Raw genomic sequence first — 25,314 nt, forward strand, 5'->3', positions numbered from 1 at the left:
ATTCGACGATGGCGCATATCCTTTCAAACTCGAAGAAGGGACAATGTTGAACATTGTCATGTAGGACATTGCTTGATGAGACATGCTTATCTGACTACTTAGGCTTTCCTGGTGTAGTAAGAGATAATATTCTTCTCGGGTCTGCAGCCAGATCATGAAGTCATCTTGACACACTATTTCCGCAGTACATTTGGTCGCCATCTTCAAGTGAGTAAGCTGTTGCATGAACTCGCCGGAACTGAATTCAGGCCGTGAGCGGTGGTTCCTGTATACACTGTGGAAGGCAAACAGTGTGTGCACAAGAGATTGTTGCAACTCCCCTCTAACACAACTGAACATATAGTGCCCCAGTGATGGAAGCTGGCAAAATCAATATTTCATTATCGAAAACTATTCTGATGGCTGAATCAAAGACAATTATTATTTAATGTTTGATAAAACAGGGTTCCAAATCTTTCTTAAAGGGTAACCCATTTCTTTGCTTATAAGATTGTCAGATAGTCAAATTTAATGGATTCTTTTATGTGTGTGTGGTGTTGGTGCTCAATACGTTGGCCCTGAATGGTACAAACTGTTTGACCAATGTAAGCTTTCCTACAATGGCAGGGGATTTTGTACACACCAAGCTTCCTTAATCCCAAGTCATCCTTTACTGAGCCAAGGAGCGCTCTGATCTTGATTGGCAGATGAAAAACGCTTTTTATCTCATATCTTTTTCAAATTCTTCCTCTTTTCAAAGATATGTTGCCAGCAAAATGTAGGAAAGCAACTGAGTAACATATATCTTCTAATGGAAAGTGCAATGGATCTGCTTGTCTGTATAGCCATTCTGTTTGAACACAACTTTAAGATGATCCAGCTCTTGTGTCAAGTTTTCTGCATCTGAGTTGTCATAAGCTTCTGTTGACATCTGTAAGACCCCTAGGAAAGCAACTGAGTAACATATATCTTCTAATGGAAAGTGCAATGGATCTGCTTGTCTGTATAGCCATTCTGTTTGAACACAACTTTAAGATGATCCAGCTCTTGTGTCAAGTTTTCTGCATCTGAGTTGTCATAAGCTTCTGTTGACATCTGTAAGACCCCTATGCATTGGAATGATGGATGACGGCTCAATGCGTGCAGGTAATAATCCGTGTGCATGGGCTTTTGAGTAATAGTCCGTGTGCATGGGCTTTTGATAAACACTGCATCCCAGTGTTCCATCGTCCCCTCTGTAAACCAAGACATCTAGGAACAGAAGCTTTCCATCTCCTTCAACCTGTATCGTGAACTTGATGCTGGGATGAAATCAATTAAAACAGTTGCGGAAACGGTTCAAAGCATCTCTCTCAACGCAAACCATGGGCCTATTGCCGATGTGCCTCCAAAAACAGGTAGGTTTTAAAAATGCTATTCTCAGCACTGTGTCTTCAAATTCTTCCATAAATAAATTCACAACTCTAGGGGATAATGGACTCCCCATAGCCAGTACATCAGTTTGTCCAAAATATATGGCATTGAATAAAAAGTACATCAGCACTTGGTGACAAAGCTTAGTCATTTCCTTGTCCAGTTTTTCACCAATTAACGGCAAAGATTCTTCAAGAGGGACCTGGGCAAAAAGGATACTACATCAAAGTTGACTAGCAAATCGGAGGGACCAAGACACAGGGACTTCATTCGCTGCATTAAAAACTACAGAATTGGAAATAATATGTTCACAATTTCCAACATAAGGGCCAAGAACAGACGCTAAATACTTGGCCAAGATGTAAGTGGGAGCACCCAAGTTATTCATGATCAGCCGAAATGAAAAGCTTTGCTTATATACTTTGGGTACATTATGTCATTGGATCGGCAGCACCAGGATGAAGTTTTTTAAGTACATCATCAGGCAGTGAACTATTCTTCAAAAGTAAAAGTTTTCCATTTTATGCATTCACTTGGGTTGTTCTGCAGTCTTCGGTATCCCGAGACCTCAAGTAAATATCCATTTTTCCCAGATAATCATCCCTTGAAAGAAGAACCGTGGCATTGCCATTGTCCGCTGGTAGAATTATTAAATCTTGGGCCTCTCTAATGTACCGGACTGCTCCCATTTCGAGAGAGAGATGTTATTCCATGGGGACGGTGCCCTATCCAATATGTGCGAGACCTCTTGCCTAATTTCTTTGGCTTGATCCTCAGGAAAGCTGGGCACCACTTGCTCAACTTTGCAAATGAATTCAGTGATGGGAACATTCCTCAGTATAAGAGCAAAATTTAGGCCTTTGTGCAAAACTGATAGCACGGCATCGTCCACTTCTTTACTCGTGAGGTCATGACAGTCTGTCAAAGGATGTTGTCATCCAATACCGTGAGTCAAGAACAACGCCATTGAAACTTTGAAGACTACATACTGATGGCACTGCTGTGCACCTAGTCTGATAGCACCCAAGAATAATTATCCACACATTTTCAGAATACAGCTGACAGCAGTGATGATACCTCTGACAAGGGAACCTCCCCATCGCACCCCCCTCAGATTTAGTTATAAGTTGGAACAGTGGATAGGCCTTGAAAAACTGAACACAGATCAATCGAGAAAACAGGAAGAAGTTGTGTGGAACTATGAAAAAAATTAGCAAAATATACGAACTGAGTAGTCCACGTGTAACATACGCAACTTCAAGGGTGATGTGCAGTCAGGAGCGCCGTGGTCCTGTGGTTAGCGTGAGCAGCTGCGGAAGGAGAGGTTCATGGTTCAAGTCCTCCACACATTCTTTATTTTCGCAAAGTTATGATCTGTCCGTTCGTTCATTGACGTCTCTGTTCACTGTAATAAGTTTAGTGTCTATGTTTTGCGACCGCACCGCAAAACCGTGCGATTAGTAGACGAAAGGACGTGCCTCTCCAATGGGAACTGAAAACATTTCATCGCAAGGTCATAGGTCAACCGATTCCTCCACAGGAAAACACGTCTGATATATTCTATACGATACTGTGGACGGCATGTGCGTCACATGACAGTAATATGTTGTCGACCCACCTAACTTGTACACTTGGCGAATGGGTAAAAAGATTCTTCTACCTTGCCCGATTTAGGTTTTCTTGTGGATGTGATTATCACTCCCAAAAAAGTGATCGCATTGGACGGACAGACGGACAGATAATAATTGTCTGAAAACAAAAAATTAAAATTTACAGACGAGGGAAGACTTGAACCAAAGACTTCTCACTCCACAGCTACTCACGCTAACCACAGGACCACGGCGCTCCAGACTGCATATTACCCTTGTAGTTACATATGTTGCACGTGGACTACTCAGTTCGTATATTTTGCTAATTTTTTTCATAGTTCCACACAACTTCTTCCTGTTTTCTCGATTGATCTGTGTTCAGTTTTTCAAGGCCTATCCACTCTGCCAACTTATAACTAAATCTGAGGGGGGTGCGATGGGGAGGTTCCCTTGTGAGCGCAGGATTAGCCGAGTGGTCATGGACTGTGCGGCTGGTCCTGGTGGAGGTTCGAGTCCTCCCTCGGGCGCGGGTGTGCGCGTTTGTCCTTAGGATAATTTAGGTTAAGTAGTGTTTAAGCTTAGGGACTGATGACCTTAGCAGTTAAGTCCCATAAGATTTCACTCACATTTGAACATTTTGATACCTCTGACTGCAAGTAAAATAAATTCTTGGCTAGTGATCCAGTTGTGTGCAAGTAAAACGAATGCACTCCCTTGCTAAGGCAAAACTAGCATACTTCTTAATGTTGTTGGCCAGTTTTGTATGAATATAATGAACAAATCTTGCAAATTTAGGTATAATACCTTCATTGTGGCGTCTCAGGAAAAAAGCGAGTGTGCGACTATCTGACAGCCCTATGAATAGAGACAAGTTACCCTTTAAGTGAGACTTGGAGCTGTGTTTTATTAGACATTAAAAAACAGTGGTCTCAGATTCAGCCATCAGAATAGTTTTTGACAGCGATTTATCGACTTTGCCAGCTTCCACCACTGGGGCGCTATATGTTTACATGCGCAGAGGTCAGCATTGAGCTCAACACTAAAGTGGAGAGACTATTACACGAAGCAAAACCATGATATGTGATGTCACAGTCGCCATGTTAAATTGGGGCAAGGTGTCAAATTGTTCTGCTGCATAGAAAAAATACAATTACAATTGATGTACGCTATGTGATTACAATTGATGTACGCTATGTGACGCTGTGTGTGTGTGTGTGTGTGTGTGTGTGTGTTTTTTTGTGTGTGTGTGTGTGTGTGTTTGTTTTTATCTTTCGCTGTTAGCTGTTGCCTTGTACCTTCTAACCCTACCCTGCAAGATCAATTTAGCAATTATTCTGTTGTTTTTATGTACATAATTTCCATACTGCCACTAAGGCTGCTGACAAATTATGCTTCTCAAAAATCTTACCTCTGTGCAACAGATTTTTTGCTTTCACTATTCACATTTTATTTTGTGAATGTTAAAACTATAGTAGTGATACAAAATAACCAAAAAGTTGACATAAAAATTTGTTACTGTAGTTACCTCATGAGATATGTGACGAACATTCACACATTTGATGCAAAGTGTATTTCTCTCTAAACCTAATGAGAAAAAATCTGAACACATCATTAGGCAGCAAAACTGCTAAACAACGGCTTTGTTGCTAATTTCAGCTGCTAACTGGGGAAAAAATCTTTAATAAAGGTTTTTATGTTAACAATTTACTGGTGCGAATTTTGGAAAAGGAAGGTGGTGGTCAAATTAGTAACGTGTAAACCTCAACTTTTAATTTTTATTTATTGTTTTGCTTCATTCAATATATATTTACATGGCATACAATGGTAGATGTAATTACCTTCCCCAACCTCTGCCTCGTGCCAGAATAGTTACTCTGTGCAGCAGCTGTTACTTTTTTTGTGTTTGCCTTTAATTTAATCTGAAGGTGCATAGCAGCAATATGTTGTATTAAGTGTGACTCACACGTCCTCAGTTAATGGCAGTGACTAGTTTATGCACTTTGCTAAAAACATTGGCTTGTTCACCAAAGAAAACAAACAGAATTAATAGGCCAAAGATGGTCTGATTTTAAAGTAAATCCCACTAGAGCAGAACAAAAACATTTTTCTTTGTGTTGCACTATTGTAAACACTCCTGCAGATGGGTGAAGCAAACCACCTCTGTCAACCTTTATAGTAAAAGCAGCTGGATTTGCCGCAGGAATCTTACAGCATGTGTGATCATTTGGGCACATGTCGGGAACATTAATAAGTTCTTTACACTTAGCACATGTCAACATTTGCATATTCTCACAACATATCCCAACATACACTGAAGCGCCAAAGAAAGTGGTATGGGCATTTTAAGTACAGAGATATGTAAATAGGCAGAATTCGGTGCTGCACTCGGCAACGCCTATGTAAGACAATAAGTGTCTGGCGCAGTTGTTAGATCGGTTACTGCTGCTACAATGGCTGGTTATCAATATCTGAGTGAGTTTGGACATGGTGTTATATAGTTGGCACACGAGCGATGGGACACAGCATCTCTGAGGTAGTGGGGAATTTCCCCTATGACCATTTCACGAGTGTACTGTGAATATCAAGAATCCAGTAAAATATCAAATTTCCAACACCACTTTGGCCAGAAAAAAATCCTGGAAGAATGGGACCAACGATAACTGAAGAGAATCATTCAGCATGACTGAAGTGCAACCCTTCTGCAAACTGCTGTAGATTTCAATGCTGGGCCATCAACAAGTGTCGGCGTGCGAACCATTCAACGAAACATCATCAGTATGGGTTTTTGTAGCCGGTGGCACATTTGTGTACACTTAATTACCACACAAAGCTTTACACCTTGACTAGGCCTGTCAACACCGACATTGGATTGTTGATAACTGGGAACATGTTGCCTGGTCGGACGAGTCTCGTTTCAAATTATATCCGAGCGGATGGACGTGTACGGGTATGGAGACAACCTCATGAATCCATGGACCCTGCATGTCAGCTGGGGACTGTTCAAGCTGATGGAGGCTCTGTAATGGTGTGGGGAGTGTGCAGTTGGAATGATATGGGACCTCTGATATGTCTAGACACGACTCTGTTAAGTGACAGGTACATAAACATCCTGTCTGATTTGCGATTATTCTGCTGTTTTTACATACGTAATTTCCATACTGCCACTAAGGCTGCTGACAAATTATGCTTCACAAAAATGTTACCTCTGTGCAACAGATTTTTTGCTTCCACTATTCACATTTTATTTACTGAATGGTAAAACTATATAACAATACAAAATGACCAAAAAGTTAACATGAAAAATTTCTTATTATAATTACCTCATCAAATATGTGATGAACCTTCACACAATCAAACAATGTCCATTGTGCATTCTGATGGACTTGGGCAGTTGCTGCAGAGTTGCTCCAGGAGCAGTCTTCTGAGTTTTAAACACTTTCGCTGGCCACCAAACTCTCTCGACATGAACATTATTGAGCATATCTGGGGTGCCTTGCAACGTGCTGTTCAGAAGAGATCTCCACCCCTCATAGTCTTACGGATTTATAGACAGCCCTGCAGGATTCATGGTGTCAGTTCCCTCCAGCACTACTTCGGACATTAGTCGAGTCCATGCCACATCGTGTTGCGGCACTTCTGTGTGATAGGTATACCAGTTTCTTTGGCTATTCGGTGTATAATAAATAATATTCTCCTGGTAGTCACTAGGTAGTGTTAAATCACGAGCCTCAAAGTAACCAGTATCTTCACTATTATTAGTGAACTTATCACTGTGCTTCTTATGGCACAATAATTCGTGAACAACGAAAGACCTCACTTTCTCAGTGTCATCTATATTACTCTTGTCACTTGTAGTATCATTGTTCTTGAGCAACATTGTTCTCAGAACTGACTGGAACTGTAATGTGGTGGGATTATTGCTCCAACCAAAGGTAGATCTGACAAAAAAAGTTCTAGATGATTTTGTGAGAGTTCGTATGTTAAAAAATACATTTGAGCTTCAATATCCTGGAACAGAAACTCCTGGGAGAGGCCTCTAACACCATGTAAGCACATCAAAAAAACCCAGCACAAATGTTTTTCATCGATGTACTAATGTACACCCACCATCAGTCCTTAATGTTTGAAGGAAGTTTTCTGCACGACAAAGAAATTCAGTCCAATAATTTACATTTTTAGTTCTCAATGGTTGTTTAAAGCCCTTAGCATGAACATTGCTAGAGTTGCACACAACAAACAGTTTATCAATAATTCTGATGAATTCTACAGTGGCAGAGTTGTTGTTGTTGTGGTCTTCAGTCCTGAGACTGGTTTGATGCAGCTCTCCATGCTACTCTATCCTGTGCAAGCTTCTTCATCTCCCAGTACTTACTGCAACCTACGTCCTTCTGAATCTCCTTAGTGTATTCATCTCTTGGTCTCCGTCTATGATTTTTACCCTCCACACTGCCCTCCAATGCTAAATTTGTGATCCCTTGATGCCTCAGATCATGTCCTACCAACCGGTCCCTTCTTCTTGTCAAGTTGTGCCACAAACTCCTCTTATCACCAATTCTATTCAATACCTCCTCATTAGTTATGTGATCTACCCATCTAATCTTCAGCATTCTTCTATAGCACCACATTTCGAAAGATTCTATTCTCTTCTTGTCCAAAATATTTATCGTCCATGTTTCACTTCCATACATGGCTACACTCCATACAAATACCTTCAGAAACGACTTCCAGACATTTAAATCTATACTCGATGTTAACAAATTTCTCTTTTTCAGAAATGCTTTCCTTGCCACTGCCAGTCTACATTTTATATCCTCTCTACTTGGACCATCATCAGTTATTTTGCTCCCCAAATAGCAAAACTCCTTTACTTCTTTAAGTGTCTCATTTCCTAATCTAATTCCCTCAGCATCACCCGACTTAATTCGACTACATTCCATTATCCTCATTTTGCTTTTGTTGATGTTCATCTTATATCCTCCTTTCAAGACACTGTCCATTGGCATTGGCAGAGGCATTCGTAAAATCTGGGTACTGACAACACACTAGAAATTCATTGACATCAGCAACACTGAGCTCATTGGGCTGCTAAAGAGACATTTATTTTCTTGTTATAGAAATTCACATGTGAACCAGAGAGTGAACTGGCAATTTTTAAAGATTCACTCTTTCAGGTAATGTAACTTCGAAATGAAGTCCCACTTCATATCACTAGCTACACAGTTAATAAGTTTCTTTTCAGCTAAAGTATTACAAACCAATGGCATGGACCACGAATTGCATGAACATTGTCATTCGCAGGATGCTTGAAGTAAGGGGCAAAATTTTCCTAGATTCAGTGAGCACTCGAGATTCCAGATTCAGTGAGCACTCGAGATTCTTCAGTGTCTGAATGTTGACAGCGACGCCATCACATATCACTCATCTCGCAAGAAGACTTACAGACGACAGTTTCAGTACACAAACTCTCACAATTTCAGTCATTACATCTGATGACAGTTTATTCACAAAGAACTGTGTACTTGGACACTTAATCTTTGCAGTGTATGACACTATCTGAAAAACTAAAGCTTCAGTAGCTAGCTCTTCTGAATCTATACTCAGTGTTGCCCAAATCAACACAGCATGCATGCCCTTTTTATTGTTGTTCCACACAAACTGCTTCCTAATTGACATACTATAACAATAAGTGCACATTCTTTAAGATATCATTTGTCACTGGTATTGTTTTAGATAGTAGAAAACCTGTTGTAGCTAGCCAAATTCAGGATTTACTGATGACACCCAACCTCGAAGAATACCGGGGGTGGGACAAAAGAAACATAAGAGTGTACAAATCTATATGCCACAGGGAAATAGCAATACAAAGTGAGGGTAAATTGTTTCGTTAGTTCACTGTATTGTCTGAATTGCTTCGTTGCATCAGTGTTTTTCAATTGGGTAACAATAAAATCTAAAGGAAAGCAACTAAAATGTTCCTGAAGAACACTTTTCAGATTGTCATTTACATAGCTTCTTTTTTTCACCACTGGTCAATTCTGCCATTGTTTCCACCTTTTCTTCATGCCACTTCAGTTTCACTTGCAGTCATTTCACTTTTTTCCTAAGGGCCACAATTCTGTTAGAGACTAAGTCTGAACACTTGCATCACACTTCTCATGATTGCCATTGAATTCACACAACATATTTGTCATTTGGGTCTCATTTATTTCCTGAAACAAAATTAAAAGAATCCATCAGCAACAATTAGGAGTTACTAGAAATTCAGAAATATACATTAACATCAATGTGTATCCTTGTTTCAAGTTAAATGCGTGGTTTTACCTCGGAGACTGATGGTTTATTCCGAACAAGTTGCCTTCTCCAAACATACATGAACCAATTGAGTTAGTAATGAAACTGTGCTCCCATGACTTCTTCTGCCATGGCGTCTATAAAACACAGGTTAGTTAATCTGATATGTTGGCTGACTGGCTTCTGTAGGTGCTGACCACAGCAGGGTATGGAGCAAATGCAAGAGTGTGTGGTGGTGTCACCCACGTAGCAAATTCTGTGGGCAAAGGGCCATCACAGGGCTGGAAGCAATAATTGGACAAGAAGCAAAGCAAGGCTTGTTTGTGTGGATGACAAGCATAGTTTGTCCATTTGCTGTTTGAACATGCAAACAAAACATTCACCCTCACCATTTGATTGTGGCTGGAATGGTGTTGAGGTGAGACTGCAAATGCTGTTCGCTGTACAGAAATCTTAAAATTCTGCAGAGGCAAATTGAGGTCCATTGTCCATGACAAGCAATTCAGGCAGACCTGTGATGCGGAATATGGACTGAAGTGCTTGCAAAGTGGAGTGAGATGTTATTGATGATGGCATGGAAACAACAAAGGGGAATTTACTATATGCATTGACAACTACTAACCAGTGTGTGTTCCCAGTAAGGCCCAGCAAAGTCTACGTGCACATTGCTAAGGTGGCTCTGCCTTGGACCACTCAAAAAAATGTTGTGGAGGGGTGGTCTGATGTTCCCCACACACTTGACACCGTTCAGACATCCTTTCTATTTGCATGTCCACGCCAAACTGTGTGCAATGTCTGTGCGTTAATTGTTTTGTGCGGACAACACCCTAATGGCCTTGATGCAATAAGCTGAGTACATGTCTTTGAAGCACTTTCGGTATCACCACACACGAATGTCCTGACTTCGTGTGAAGCAAAATGACACCATGAACAGCAGAAAGATTATGTCGACATGCAAAAGATCAAGGAACCAATGGGTGCTTGATAGAAGATGGCCATCCGGTACGAATGTATCGGAGCAAAATTTACAAATTGGGATTGGAAAAAGCGCCTTGCACTAATTTGTGATAATGCAAGGGAAACTGCTCGACAATGTCCATTTGTTGTGCATCAGTTTGAAAACATGCCACTTTGGGAGTGTTGAAGTCAGCATCAGGTCCCATAGGTAGATGCGAGAGCATCTGCGTCCTCATGCTTAGAAGTGGGCCAATAAGTCATCTCGTACTGGTAGTGGGAGAGCACAGCCCAACATTGCAATTTCTGAGCACTACAAATAGGGATCAGTGTGGCCGGATTGAAGAGCGGCTGCAAAGGCTTGTGGTCCATGACCAAATAGACAGGTTTGTTTGGATCGAAATGAACCAAGCGTCGATCATTGAGCAATGCCATTTTCAATTTGTGAAAGGCTATGGCACAATCATGGGACCAAACAAAACAAACGTGTTCTTGGCAAAGGCGATGCAAGGGAGCCACTATATGGGCTTACTTAGGGATGAAGCAAATGTAATAATTCAGTTTGCCTAAGACAGATTGCAATTCTTTGACATTTTGAGGCAGTTTGAGATCACGTGTTGCTTGCAAATGTACCTGTGTTGGATGAACACCTAGATAATTGATAATACAACCTGAATATTCTATTTCTGTCTGGAAAAACACACACTTTTCTTTATTGCACTTGAGTCCAGCTTCACACAAAACATGAAATAAAGGGTGCAAGTTGGCAAGATATTCTTCTGCTATGCAGCCAGCAACTACAATATCATCCAGGTAGTTTGTACATGAAGGTACACAAGTAGTTAGCTGTTCTAGGTAGTGTTGGAAAATTGCAAGTGCTGATGCACTACAGAAAGGCAAACGAAAGAACTTGAAAAGTTATTGATGATAAACACATTTTGCAATGATTCACTAAGAGGAATCTAAAGGTAAGCATCACAAAAGTCAATTTTTGAAAAATAGTGACGTGCACCTAAGCAATCCATGAGTTCATCAGTGTGAGGCAATGGATAAGTATCCATAACTGTCTGAGGATCGACAGTAGCTTTGAAATCAGCACAAATCCTCATTTTTCCTGGTGGTTTGTGAACATGAACTACTGGGGAAGACCACTGACTTGCAGAGATTGGTGCAATTGTGCCATTTTCTTGCCAGTGAGCCAATTCTTTTGCAACCTGTTCACAAAGTGCAGTAGGCACTGCACGTGCTTTGAAAAAGTGTGGTTGCACGTTGTCTTGAAGCATAACGTGTGCTACAAAGTTATTGGCCTTACCTGTGCCAGGAGCACACAAGGTGTGAAAATTGGCAACACTGTCAGTTGGACTGAAATGAGACACAGCTAGCATATTGGCCACAATGTTTTGACCAAACAAGTTGAACAAGTAAAGGCCAAAAATATTAACTGGTGTCTACTTCATAGCACTTGGAAGGAAACGGTCTTCTGCAGATTCTGATACGTGGCCGCAATGTTAAGTGTTCCTACCACTGCAATGTTCTGGCTGTTGTATGCTGTAAGCGTATTTGTAGCATGAAACAGTTTTGATTGGCCTAACAGTTCATAAGTTTCATAGTTTAACAAGGACACTGATGCACCTGCATCTAATTGAAGTTTTACTGAACGGCCTGCAATCACTAAAGGTACATACAATTTATTAGACACACATTGCACAGGGGAACTAGTTGTCTGAATAACAGCACACGATTGCCGTGTGGGAGCAACCTGTTTGGAATGTACAACATGCACTTGTTGCATAGGAGGGCGCAATTATTTCACATTTTTGTGTTTTTAAGCAAACACTTTGGACATGTCCAATTCAGTGGCAGGAGTAGCAAGTGGCCTGGTGTGACGGGCAATGTTCATGTTTATGTGTTGTACAGCATCGGGAGCAAGATTTTGTACCACGCTGTTGGTGAGTGAAGCACAGCTTGTGCTTCAGCTGTTGATGCGTTACAGCATTCTGTCTGCAAGGCTGTTTGTGTGCCGTTAAATGTGACTGTTTATGGGACTGCGTTACACTAGAGCTGTTTCCACCTTTCTGTTGTACAACAAAAATGTTACAAGAATACTGAAAACTGTCTACAGTAAAATCACAAGAGTCTTGATAATCAATGATCTGCAATATCTGCTCAAGAGGAGGATTAGAATGTTTCAGAATCTGTTCTCTGATCCTATTGTCTGACACATTCTGCGTGATTGTGTCCCTGATCATATAGTTACTCTACTATTGTCCACATTCACAACGGAACTTGCATTTCTGTTTTATGCCTTGTAATATCTTTGTGACTTTTCAGATATTGAGGTCTGCAACACTGCATGTAGTATAATGCAAAAAAGGCCCTCAATGGCTAAGTGCAAATAATCGTAAGTGAACTTCACAGCACATAGCAAACTGCCTGATCACTTCTAAGAGTTCACTAATGACGTTCCCTGTCTAAGTCAGCCCTGGCCAATGATCTATAACCAACTGGGCGAGAGCTGCTCTTCTGTCTTTCGAGTAGGCTTCTCTCTGTTGTTATCCGGTCATTGGCGGATTGCACTTGGTGGGCAATTGGCCAAGGCGAAGTCGATATCTTTATCCTTAGCGCCACCTGTGGCGATCTTTGCGCCTGTGGTGCTTTTGTCCTAGCAGTGTCTTGTTCAGATGACACAGCAACTAGATCATTTTCTTCGAGGTAATTCATAATGTATGAACGCAGTATTGTTTCAAAATCCTGCTGCAAATTATTGATGTCGGTTATGTGGGTTTGTGATTCAGAATATTACTTCTATTTCCTTTCTTGTGTATTGGTCTGAAGACTGTGCAACTTTCCAGTCTTTAAATTCAGATCTCTCGGTACGTGAGCGGTATCATAGGATTGTTAAGTATGCAGCTATTGTATCAGCATACTGTGAAATGATTCTAATTGGTATACTGTCTCGACAGGAAGACTTGCCTTTATTGTGATTGAAGCTGCTTTGCCGTGTGAAGTAAATCTGCTTCTACTTCTAAGCTACTCATGTAGGCAGTATTCTTGATTCGAATTCTGGAGTATTTACTTCATCTTCTTTGGGAAGGAATTTTGGAAAACTGTGTTTATTATTTCCTCTTTAGTGGCACTGTCACTGGTAACATTACAATTGCTTTTTTGTCAAATTTTGAGACAGAGGTTTGTCATTCAAAAAATTAAAAGCATCTAACATTGAAGTCCGCACTAAGTTTTGAACTTAATAAAATATTGCTAGTCTTAGAGATTTTGCATTCTTATACATTTAGCATGCCTTTTCTACTGCTTTTGCAACAGTTTTTTGTGTACTGTAATTTATTTAGTATAAATCTCTCAACTGCCATAAATACTATTTCTTTGAATTTAAGCCACACCTGGTTTATGCTTACATAGTTTGGAAGGACTGAAGAATGTCTGTTAGAAAGGCATCAAGTGAATTTTTATCTGCTTTTTCAAATAGGTGTATTTTGCATTTATTTTTGGTGGATTTGGATGTTGCAGTGTCGTCTCACTACAATGGCCTTGGGGTTACTAATCCTGTACCCATCATGATGCTCCCTCTTTGCTCACGATTATTTGCTGCTAAGAGGTCATGTTTAGATCAAGTATGCTTTTGCAACCATGTACACTTCGAGTGGGCTCCTGAGCTTATTGTTCAAAATAATTTTCAGAGAACGTATTTAGTACGATTTCAGATGATGTTTTATGCCTACCACAGACTTTAAAAATGTGTTTTCAACAATATATCAAGGGTAGATTGAAGTCGCCACCAACTATTAATGAATGAATCAGGTACCTGTTTGAAATGAATTTCAAGGGTGGTTCAGAAAAAAGTCCTGTGGTAGAAACAGTTTATTCACAAAATCTAAGAAATACACAAAGCTAGTAAAGCAGTGGTACATATAACCATGGTTGTTCAAGTCTTTGTTACGTCACTAAACTAATCTGTAAAAACTGGCATACAATAAGTCAGGGTGTAGGGTGTAGGTTTATGAGTCACTTAGCAAGAGCGCCCTGAATGTTACAATTGGGTCTAAAGTGGTGGCCAGCCGGGTGTTTCTTTAATGGTCCAAGAAGTGAAAGTGACTTGGTACAAGATCAGTGATATATAGAGGATTTTCCAATGCAGTTATCTGCATAACTAAGGCCCTACATGATTGGGCATTGTCATGCAATGACTCAAGATGTTTCCTCTGAATCACCTTCAGCAGCTGTTCCATTGCAACGCAGTAACTGGCAGCATTCTCAGTCCTTCCACAGCTGAGGAAATCAACTAATGAATCAGTGTGTCCAAAAGGCCGTGGCCATAACTTTCTTTGTAGACACCATCCTTTTAATCTTGTAAGGGGGGTGGAGTGTTGTTACATTGAGCTTTCTTTGTCAGACGTCATATAATGCACCCATGTTCCACCCCCTTTGATGTTATGGTGCAGGGAGAAAACCACTCTGCCTGATACCATATTAGGCACTGGAGAGACAACCCCATTCACTTGCCTATATTCCTGTCTGAGAGTTTCTACAGTACCCTTGGTATTGATGTCTAATTCCATTGGGAACTGCGTGCATCACGCCCGTATTATTGTCAATAAAAGTTGTATAAATGGCAGCATTCGTCATAAAGATTTAAATATGGTCACACAGTGACTGAAATCAATCTGTAAAATACAGGATTTCAATCTTTACCACTGATGCTGCCATTTATCCAAAATATATTGACATACATGGTATTCCAATTTGTTGTGCATGAAGTCCACTACACTGCCAATGGAGAGGTCGACTGTGTGTGCAATTTGCCTTACACAAATGCAATGATAGACTTGAATGAACCCTTCTACACAGCACATGTCTTTGGAGGTGGATGTGCTTGGCCACCTTTGACTTTTTCTCATCTTGCACATTGTTCCGGCTTTATCAAATTCTTGGAACCAAAACCATGCCTGTTTTTGTAGCATTACACTCACTCTGTAAACATCCATTTGTTGGCAATGAATTATAGCTGAGAACATTTTCATTAAATGCAGAAATCGTATTACACTTCGCACTTCAGTCACCAACCATGTACAAGTCAAAGCCCCTATCTAGAAAAACTATATTCTGAAGTGCAATGGCTCAGCTATCTCCATCCACTGGTGGTATTTGAAAGCTCTGATTCACTCTTCTGTCTAGGCATGTTCAATTTGCGTGAGGTATTTATACATCCATGTGTGTCCGTGTTACCTTATTTATCGAATCACACTCATATATATATAATTTTTTCAGCTGTAGCATATGCAACTTAATCATGAGTAAGCTTTTGAAAATGCTGTTCCAGTAAGAGGCTTTAGGTGTGCTTGTTTGCAGCATTAGAGTTAGCAAGTAAATTTAGTGCTAAGCTAAGAAGTATAACTCTTTGTTCCTGTTCGATCTCTAAAAATGTTTCTTGTTATTTTTTACAGTTCATATACTTTTTGGCACAATTCCTCAGTGCCAGTGAAAGAGTATGTTCACGCCTGGTGATTCCTAATGTACATTATCCATTTCATGTTGGTCTATACTTGCAGGTAAATGTAAACTATGAAGTAGTTATTAACTAACTTCTCATGGGTTGGTTTCACAGTCATGTAAAACTTTTTAAAACTAATTATTGTCTTATGTATCTGAAATATTTCTGTGTTGAATAATTCAAGTAGGCTGTGTAGTATATAAAAATACACACGAACATTAGAAGTTATACTTAAGTTTTCCACATTTCTGATCAAATTTTGGATAATTCAGCTCAGGAGAGATCCATTGAGAGGAGAACTCTCAATCAAATATCTTTGTTGGTTTTGTGTAGTGTTTGTTTTTTTTCTGTTTGAGAGACAATAGTAGTCATACTACAGATTTTTTTCTTCAAGGTTGGTCTAGTTACACAAGCTTTTTAAAAATATTGCATATTCAGGTTCTTGAAAGACGCTATCATGTTCAACTTGTTTTCTATTTCCAGTCAGTCACATACGTGTTCCTGGTGGTGATTTTCACCTAGGATTGGAGCTGTCCTGCCTAATAAGTTGTCTCCCTACTTGTAATGGTTCGTTATGTTCACAGCTCCTCACAAGGAACCCTATGAGTGTGAGGTTACAAGTTCATTCTTTAGCAAGGCTCACTTGACACGAAAAATGTTAGCTACTGAGCATGTGCACAAGGAGGTCGACTGAAAATGAGTGTTCGAGAGGTGCAGAGATGAGATGCATGTATTACACTTCACAGAATGGACATCGTCGACATCCAAGAAATGTTTAAAACGAACCGTTAACTTGCACCATGGACACCGAATGAGAAAAGGCACGCCACAGTGGTCACAAAGCTTTGCACCATCAAGATCGGAGACGAATCCTCTGAAGTTACAAATCATGCAGGATGTTCAGCTAGGAATCCACTCTTAAAGAATGCATATAGAAGCATACTGGTGTAACAACACACTGATGAAATGTGATGGCATGCAACCGAATGCGATGTGTGTATGCTGGTTATTGTGTAACTGATTATCCTTTAAGGCGTAGCTGCAGATAGTGTGATAATATGTTGTATTGGCATGGAAAAAAATAAACATCCAGAGGCTGAGTTTGTCCAGTGTTTCCAGGTGGTATGAATAGCAATGTCACACACTTTTCAGGATGGTAGTTTGCTCTATAGGCATAAGATTTTTATACACAGACCAGAAATCGTGCAAAACCAAGTCCCTTTGACCAGCTGTTGGCCAAAAGCAGTGCTCATACCACAGTTGTAGTTCTCTTATGCCCATTATCCCACTCTAGCTTGCTGTGACGTAGGTATTCCCTACTGCCATTGCAAGGTCACATGCATGAAGGAGAGTCGTAGGGGGCAGAGCCTTCAACTTCTCAGAACTCAATAAATAACTTTCTGGCCAATTTACCATCCAGATTAAAAATTGGCATAATTGAATATGAATCCATAAAGGCTTTGATGTTGATCCAACTCTCTTGGTACCTCTAATTTTCAGAGTTCCTTTCATATGTATTTCCTCTTCAAATCTCAATTGGTCGGAGTTGAAAACAAATTCGTAAGTTTGTTTATCATGTTTACAAAGATTCTGCAGTTTGCTGTGCATCATCAACTTGACACTTTATTTGAAATTTCTTTATCTTATTTCTTTCAATTCTGTAGCACTGTTTGAAGTTGTGCAACCATCCACTACTTACCTTGAAAGCACTGTAATCTCTGTCTATCGCAATTTGATGTGCATAACATAATACATCACTTTTGTACCCATCCTGTAAATTATATCAAAATCCTTGAAACACGCAAACACAAGTTTTGGTAACAAGTGTGCCTTGTTTTTCCTTGAATATCTGTAGTTTTTCTTATGCACTGTATGATCATATAGCTGCAGACTTATTCTGAATCTGTTCATAATTGTTTTTTTACTCTGCTGCTGATTATCTTCTATGTGTGTGATTATGTTAAGTAACCACTCCTTGGACGACGATTGTCCTATGTGTGTGATTATGTTTAGTAACCACTCCTTGGAGGTTCCCTGTCTGATGAAGATGATGATCTACATGGCTTGAAACCTATTTCAATATCACTTTCACTTGTTAAGCACATATTGTCATCATGGTACTCCTCATGTACATTGTCTGCACTGACAAGCGTGTACGATACCACACATTCCACTGACTCATCTTGCAGAAACACTAATATTTCATCTGCAACTTCTTTCTCATTCTGTTAAATTCCTTGGGTTCCTTTCTGACAAATTGTCAACTTCGGCAACTTTTGTTGTACATATAATGCAATGTTTGCTTTGTTTGTCATTGCCATTGCTCTGCTTTGTATTGACACTGTAGCACTTTCATGAGTTATTTGTCAACTAAGCAGTTAAACTACACTCCATAGCCTCGTGCTGTTCTCACTGTTGGAGATGTCTAGTCCCGCCCCCTGTCACCATTTGCAGCCAATATTGTGGTTGCATGGTAGACAATATGTGGGGCGTCAAATGCCGTAAATGTCATTGGCCTCTTGCTGTCTTGCACTTGAGGGATTCCATGTCATTGTTTTTCATGTATGTAATTACAACTGTTTCTTGATCAAGTTCACATAAGTTTAGAACTTATTCTTTCTTTGGACTTTTTCTGTTGTTTTCAGTACCATACTCTCCAAATAAAAAACTATACTTGTCAAAAAAAAATGTAGTTTTAAAAATATAGACATGTTTTTTTTAATGCAGTCAGTGTCAGGCAAGATATTAAATTTTAATTTTCATTCCCTTTTTTTTTACCATTTTATACTTTTATAGCCATTGGAATATTTAGTGGATCTTAGATCCTGCAGCTGTCAATGAAAGGGTTGGCCCAGAGAAAAGACTTCAGCTTTGTCTACAGATTATGTGATTAATCACTGATTGCTCACAACTCGCAGAACGCTTCAGGGAAAGTCTTGAGTACATAGGAAGTAAATATCCAAATTATAGGTGGAGACTTTAATCTGGCATCCATTGACTGGGAAAATTACACGTTTATCACAGGGGGCAGAAGCAAAGATTCGTGTGAAGTTATTCTAGGAGCGCTCTCAACATACAACCTTGAGCAATTGGTTAGAAAACCAACTGGAACATATTAGATATCTTGACTACAAACAGACCTGACCTTTTTGAGGAAGTTAATCTAGAAGAAAGTATTAGTGACCATAATGTCGTTGTGGCTTCTATGCCAGTGGAAGTTGCAAAAAAAAAAAAAAAAAAAACCACCACAGTGTAGTTTTTTCTTGTTTGGGAAAGCAAATAAAAGTGTCATTAATGAATATCTTCATAGTCAGCTCCAAGCATTCACCGCGGGACACAAAGATATTGAGCATCTTTGGTCGTAATTTAACGGTATTGTCCACCATGTGCTATAGAAGTATGTGCCTAATAAAAATATAGGGGAGGGAAAGGATCCACCTTGGTACAACAAACGTATTAGGAAGTTGCTGTGAAAGCAGAGAATTTTGCACAGTCGTTTTAAACGTAGTCACTGCTCCACTGACAAACAGAAATTATGCAAAATGAAAGCAGCTGTCAGAAGGACACTGAGAGATTCTTTTAACAAATTTGAAAGCAATATTTTATCTGCAGATTCTAAAAATAACCCCAAAAAATTTTGGTCGTACGTAAAATCTATGAAAGCTACAAATAATTCAATACCTTCTCTTGCTGACTGTACAGGTAATGTAACTGACGATGATAAACAGAAGGCCGAAATTCTAAACCTAGCTTTCAAAAACTCGTGTACGGTAGAGGACTGCAGCACCATTCCCCCTTACAATTAACAAACAAATGAAAGGATGGCTGACATAGTGTTTAGTGTTCTGGGATTGTAAACCTGTTAAGATCTTTAGATGCCAGGAAGGCATCTGGCCCAGACGGTATCCCCGTAAGATTTTATGTTGACTATGCTACAAATATAGCACCATTCTTATGCATCATCAGAGATCATTGGAACAGCGGGAAGTTCCATGGGCCTGGAAGAAGACCCAAGTCATAGCAATCTGTAAAAAGGGTAGAAAATCGGATGCACATATTTAACGGCCAATTTCACTGACCTCAATTTGTTGTACAATCATGGAACATATTTTGTGTTCATTCATAATGACCTTATTTCTCGACTTTCAGAAGGCATTCAACTCAGTTCCGCACTGTCACTTGCTACAAAAAATGCGCGCCTACGGTCTATCTGATGACTTATGTAGTTTGATAGAAAGTTTTCTAACAGACAGAGGGCAGTATGTCATCCTGAACAGGGTGACTTCAACAGAAACAAGCGTAACTTCAGGTGTGCCCCAGGACAACGTAATAGGTCCTCTGCTTTTTACGATTTACATAAACGATCTGGTTGATGGTATTGACAGCGGCCTTAGACTGTTTGCCGATGATGCTGTAGTCTATAGGAAAGTAGTATCACACAAAAGTTGTGAACAAATCAGTGAGGATTTGCATAAAATAAATGCATGGTGTAATGACTGACAGTTCTCTCAATATTAGTAAATTTAACCTACTGCATATAACAAGGCGAAAATCCCCATTAATGTACGAGTACAAAATAAATGCCCAGTCTTTGGAAGCGGTAACGTCCGTCAAGTATCTGGGTGTGACTATTCGAAATGATATCAAATGGAATGTTCAGATTACACAAGTAACGGGTCAGGCGAACTCTAGAGTGCGGTTTATTGGTAGAATCCTGAAGCGATGCAATCCTTCAACAAAGGAAATTGCTTACAATACGTTAGTTCGTCCAGTCTTGGAGTACTGTTTGTCTGTATGGGACCCTTACCAGTTGGGTGTGATTCAAGAGATTGAGAAGGTCCAAAGAAGAGCGGCAAGATACGTGACCGGTACATTTAGCCATCGCGAGAGCGTTACAAATCTCATGTAGATTCATGTTGATACCCATTAAAAATATATTTACATATTAATGTTCACGTTTCCGGACATAATGAATGACATACTCTCCTCATGCAGATCTCTTGTCAGAGAGGCACAGCTGTTCATAAATCAGTGTGTATTATTGCTAACAAATATCAGAAGAGAACAGATTACAATGGGAGTGCTCTAATTCCCAGTTTATTAAATAGTGTCTTACATGCTGTTCATTCCTGTTTGGGTTTTCTGTTTTAGGGTTTTTTTATTACAGGAAGTGTAAGGTCAAATCTTAAAGTGTTGGCACTTGGCCAGCACCCTAGTCCTCACTGATTACGAATATTTTTGAAATGAAGCAAATTCTTATGCTGAATGTTCATTGTTATTGGGTATTATTGACATTATTCTAATTTTGATATGTTGTAGTACACCGTTTTTGTATTTCAAAATTTTCATAAAAGATGCAGAGGTCGTGTTGCGCATTATGTCTGAGCCATGTAAATATTGCTCAGATGGATTGCTCTTGAAATGAAACACATATTTGGGCCTGAACTGAATTGATCCAAGATTAAGGAGTCATCTTCTGTGACAGTGCAGTTTGTACATCTGACAGTGCTGCATAGAAGTCCTGTATTAAACCCTTTGTACTGCAAGGGAAACTGCAACAGGATGCATTCAGCCTCAGGACGAGAACAAACATTTATTTGGAGGACAGGTAGTAGCACGAGTTCAAACGGTTACACAAACAGCTCTTGGAGTGCAATGTGCTGTAGGTATATCCTGTCATGTGAAGGATGATAAAAACTTTACAAGACTCTGATGTCCTTCACTTTGTAAGGAAGTATTCTCTATTTTTCAGTTTCTAATTTGAATCTGTGACAACTGTGCAAGTGTTAATCTAGTCATTTCATTTGCTTTATACAGTGCGATTGGATGTTAAAGACATGCTAATGAGAATATGTAAAGTGGACCTGCTTGAGAGAGAGAGAGAGAGAGAGAGAGAGAGAGAGAGAGAGAGAGAGTGTGAGTGAGTGAGTGAGTTTTTTCCTTTACCTCCTTGCACTTTGATCTCAATAACTACTGTTGACTAGATGTCTTTTTCATCCGTACTGCCTTCTTAGTCAGGGTCCGAATTTCATCCTTTTATTCAGAGCTCTTCACCTTTCACTTTGTGTAGCTGTAGCATAGTTTCTCACTTCATGTGTTTCTGTCATAAAGCCAGTTTTCTGTTTGCATGTTGCTGTTGAATGGTTTCGAACTCTGGTGCTTTTTATTTTCTATATACTATCTTGATATAATTACTGATAAATTTGTGTACATCCTTTTTTTTAAGTTGAATGTGTTTCTTTAGTAAATATTATCTTTTGTAATTTGATGTTTTATGGAGTTTCTTATGTTTCCTTATTGGTTTCCAGGGTCTTCTTTTGGATGAATTTGGATGCAGAGAACTCTGTTCAGCAGAGCTTTCATCAAATCCATATCCTGTTACTGCAATTGATTTAACCCAAACCTCACAGATTGGTGCAGTGAAACAAACATTCCTTTTACCTTTTAATTCTGATGGTTGTCTTGTAAATGCACAAGGCAGAGTTCATGCTACAGATGACGTAACAGGAGTTCATGGGTAATCACGAGTAAAATTATTTGTGTGTATGACATTATGAAATAACCATACATCTGTTGTGGCTCATTTTTAGAGTTCTGTACCTTAATTGGTATAAACAGAACACTTATAGGATCACTTTGTGGTCCATCTGTCTCCCCATCTTTTTATTAAGATCTCATTTTGTCAGGAATGGATAGAGATAGCAAGCTGAAATACATGAGAAATACCAAGGTCTATGGTGTAAAACATGTAAGCTTCTAAATCAGTGCAATAAAAAGATGTGGCCATTTATGTGACACATTTTGATACTTGCAATCTTACTCATCAAAACCTATAGATGAACCATATATCATACATAGTTAAGTGTGTACAGACCTTCAAGAGTGAGAGTCCTGCTCACACTTGTCCTGTTTTTATGTACAGGCAGCAATGTAAATATATAAGTGTGCCACAAGTTTATATTCTTACTTCTCTAGCTATGTGATAAATAAAATGATGTGGACATGAGGATAACAAATCTCCAAAAATATTCAGGAGTAACACCTCTGTTTAATAGAGATCCTGAGAAAACATCAGCTTAAAATGTATCATTTCTCAAGCTGTTAACCGTTATCAACAGACCCAGAACATAATTCATATTTTAGTATCATTTAATTTCTATACATACTGGAGTATTTTAAAAAGTGAATATCGAATGTTGGACAGAGACGGGGTCGTAGATCATTACGTACAGGGCAAATGTAGGTGCTAGCTATGCAGCTGACCCGAGAAACTTAATAACACATACAGGGTGTTGCCCTTTGCCGAAAGAACTGAGGCAGCATGAGCCACCACATCTGCTTGGAGCAGGGCCATTTTTCCTTCAAGGGCCATTCCGAAGTCCACCGTTAGTCAAGTGACAGGGAGAATAATGCTCGTCATGTTCACGGTATTTTTGATCGAGCAACATATGGCCCCTCAGGTCATTCTAAATGGGGAGCACCTCAGGGAGCTCAGCATTCATTTTCAGGGTGCAGGCTTGGCAATCCCAGGTTTCCCAAGCTGGGAAATGGTGAGCACTGCCATACATCTCCCGTAAGACCCGGACGGACTGGAGAAAGTTTCACCTTTCTACATTCTAAATGGTTTAGAGCATATAGCTGACAGTTTAATCTCTGTAAAGCAATTGTGCATTGGGTACAGTCAGTTGAAACACCTAGTTGCCAACAAGCAATGAGCCTCCAGAAAGCTAAACACCTCAAGGAATATGCAGTTGAAATGAGCTACGCAAGTTGAAATGGAGCTACGCGACGCCTTCAACTACAGCCAAGGTAATGCATTGTGCACAGATCTTGTAAATCTTCTCAGAGAGGAACTGCAAGATAAGGGGATCAGGAAGGTGTCACGGAAACACAAAATACAATGAAATTGGTAGATGGCGAACTAGTCAGATTGGATTCCTTCATCCAAACATTCAGTAGCACAATACTTCCAGAACATATCGAGGCAGGTTTCCCTTCCTTAAATGTATGGCCTTATTTCCCCAGCTCGGTGTGCTGTTTTTAATGTCAGTGCTTTGGGCATACTACTCTCTGTTGAAAGTGAGAGGACACTAAGAGCAAGTGTGGTAAGGTTACACGTAATGATGTTGTTTGCTCATTTACTCTGCAGTGTGTAAACTGCTCGGTGAATCACCCTGCCTGAACTAGAGACTGCAGCGTCTGCCCTGAAGAAAGGAAGATATATGCACTCAAAGCAACAAATCGCATCCTGTATAGTGAGGCCAAGAAGATCTATAGGGCCACTGTTTCCACTGTTACAGCTTCTTCTTTTGATTCAACTCTTAAAAAGCCTATTTCGAAAGCTGATCCCTCTACACAAATGGAGCTTACACACACACACACACACACACACACACACACACACACACACACACACCTTTTTACCTTTTTGTATTACACATTTGTGGTGGAAAATTTATATTCAATTAGTTAGTGTGTGTAACAGGATCAATATTGCTGTGTGTGAGTGTGATCCATGTGGATGTTACTATGATAATAAGAGATGTGTAAATGCTCTTCTTGTATTCACCTGGATGTAACAGTCATTCTCCGTGGCCAGGGCGGTGTTGTGCTGTGCTGGATTGCGAAGTGTCAGTGTTCGGGCCAAATGAAGCATAGTTTACATTGGCAGCAGCACCGGCTTCACGTGTCACATCACTGGCTATCAGGAACATCAACTTCACTGACAGAGCAGGCGTGTGACATCAGTGTCTGTGGACACAGCACAGGCATCAGCAACAACAGCATCTGTATGGTTATGTGAGTACCAACAAAGCAAGGGCAAGGCATCTCGTCCACACAGTATGAAACTTCTGAACACTCAGAAACAAGTAATGTAGTCAGACGAACTTCAAGACATAATACAATACACTGATGAGGAGCTCGGCGTAACCACAAAGGTTACTGCCAGAAAAATACCCACTCATTAGGGAAGATGACACACAAAACTGACTGGGCACAAAGAATGCCTAGAAAAAGTTAATACCAGGCTTAGGGAGGGGAAACAAATCAAGATGGTCCGGTCGTTTGCTAGTGTGGCAGCCACTGCTCTGCTCGCTCAGGTGGCTGCCACAAAATCAAAAATCAAGACAACACAAATCAAGCCAGCTACCTGAAGAAAAAAAGATCAGAATCAAGGAGATAAAGACAGCAAACAGTGTAGTCCTAATTGAAACTGAAACAGAAGAGGAAGTCAGGAAGCTGAAACAAAATTTGGAGCAAAATAGAAGTATGATATGAGAGCCACCCAGGAAGTGGAGGCCAAAAATGATAGTGTAGGATGTCCCAGTTATCTTGCCAGAAAGTGAATTAACTGATTCAGTGTATGAACAGAGCTTGGAGGGAACCACCTGCAGGAAACAGTTCTTAGAAGAAACAAATGTTAGGTTTAAAACAGGTCCATGGGAGAAGGTGACAGTAAATTATATGTTGAAGGTAATCCACAGAAAAAAAATAAGTACATTGTGAAGTACTGTAAGGAAAGCAAACCAGTATGCATGGATTCTGAACCATTAAATAATGTGCTAATGAGCATCACAGGTA

At 39.9% G+C, this 25,314-nt stretch overlaps 1 protein-coding gene and 1 long non-coding RNA gene across 3 annotated transcripts in view; one reads left to right on the top strand and one right to left on the bottom strand.

The window, feature by feature from the left end:
• The window catches only part of LOC126470902 (guanine nucleotide exchange factor C9orf72-like), an 89,517-nt gene that overhangs the window by 32,069 nt on the left and 32,134 nt on the right, over window positions 1–25,314 (top strand). For both annotated transcript variants that reach the window (XM_050098933.1, XM_050098931.1), the window contains 2 exons: window positions 15,686–15,790; window positions 22,041–22,249. In XM_050098933.1, coding sequence (XP_049954890.1) covers window positions 15,686–15,790; window positions 22,041–22,249 — 314 coding nt within the window. The remainder of the gene's footprint in view (window positions 1–15,685; window positions 15,791–22,040; window positions 22,250–25,314) is intronic.
• Window positions 8,679–25,314, bottom strand: part of LOC126470903 (uncharacterized) — an 86,519-nt gene continuing 69,883 nt past the window's right edge. The window contains exons 3-4 of the long non-coding RNA XR_007586276.1: window positions 24,302–24,483; window positions 8,679–9,190 (exon numbers count right to left, since the gene is read on the bottom strand). This is a non-coding gene — a long non-coding RNA (uncharacterized LOC126470903). The remainder of the gene's footprint in view (window positions 9,191–24,301; window positions 24,484–25,314) is intronic.

The sequence above is a fragment of the Schistocerca serialis genome, chromosome 3 (assembly GCF_023864345.2).
Source record: "Schistocerca serialis cubense isolate TAMUIC-IGC-003099 chromosome 3, iqSchSeri2.2, whole genome shotgun sequence".
NCBI lineage: Eukaryota > Metazoa > Arthropoda > Insecta > Orthoptera > Acrididae > Schistocerca > Schistocerca serialis.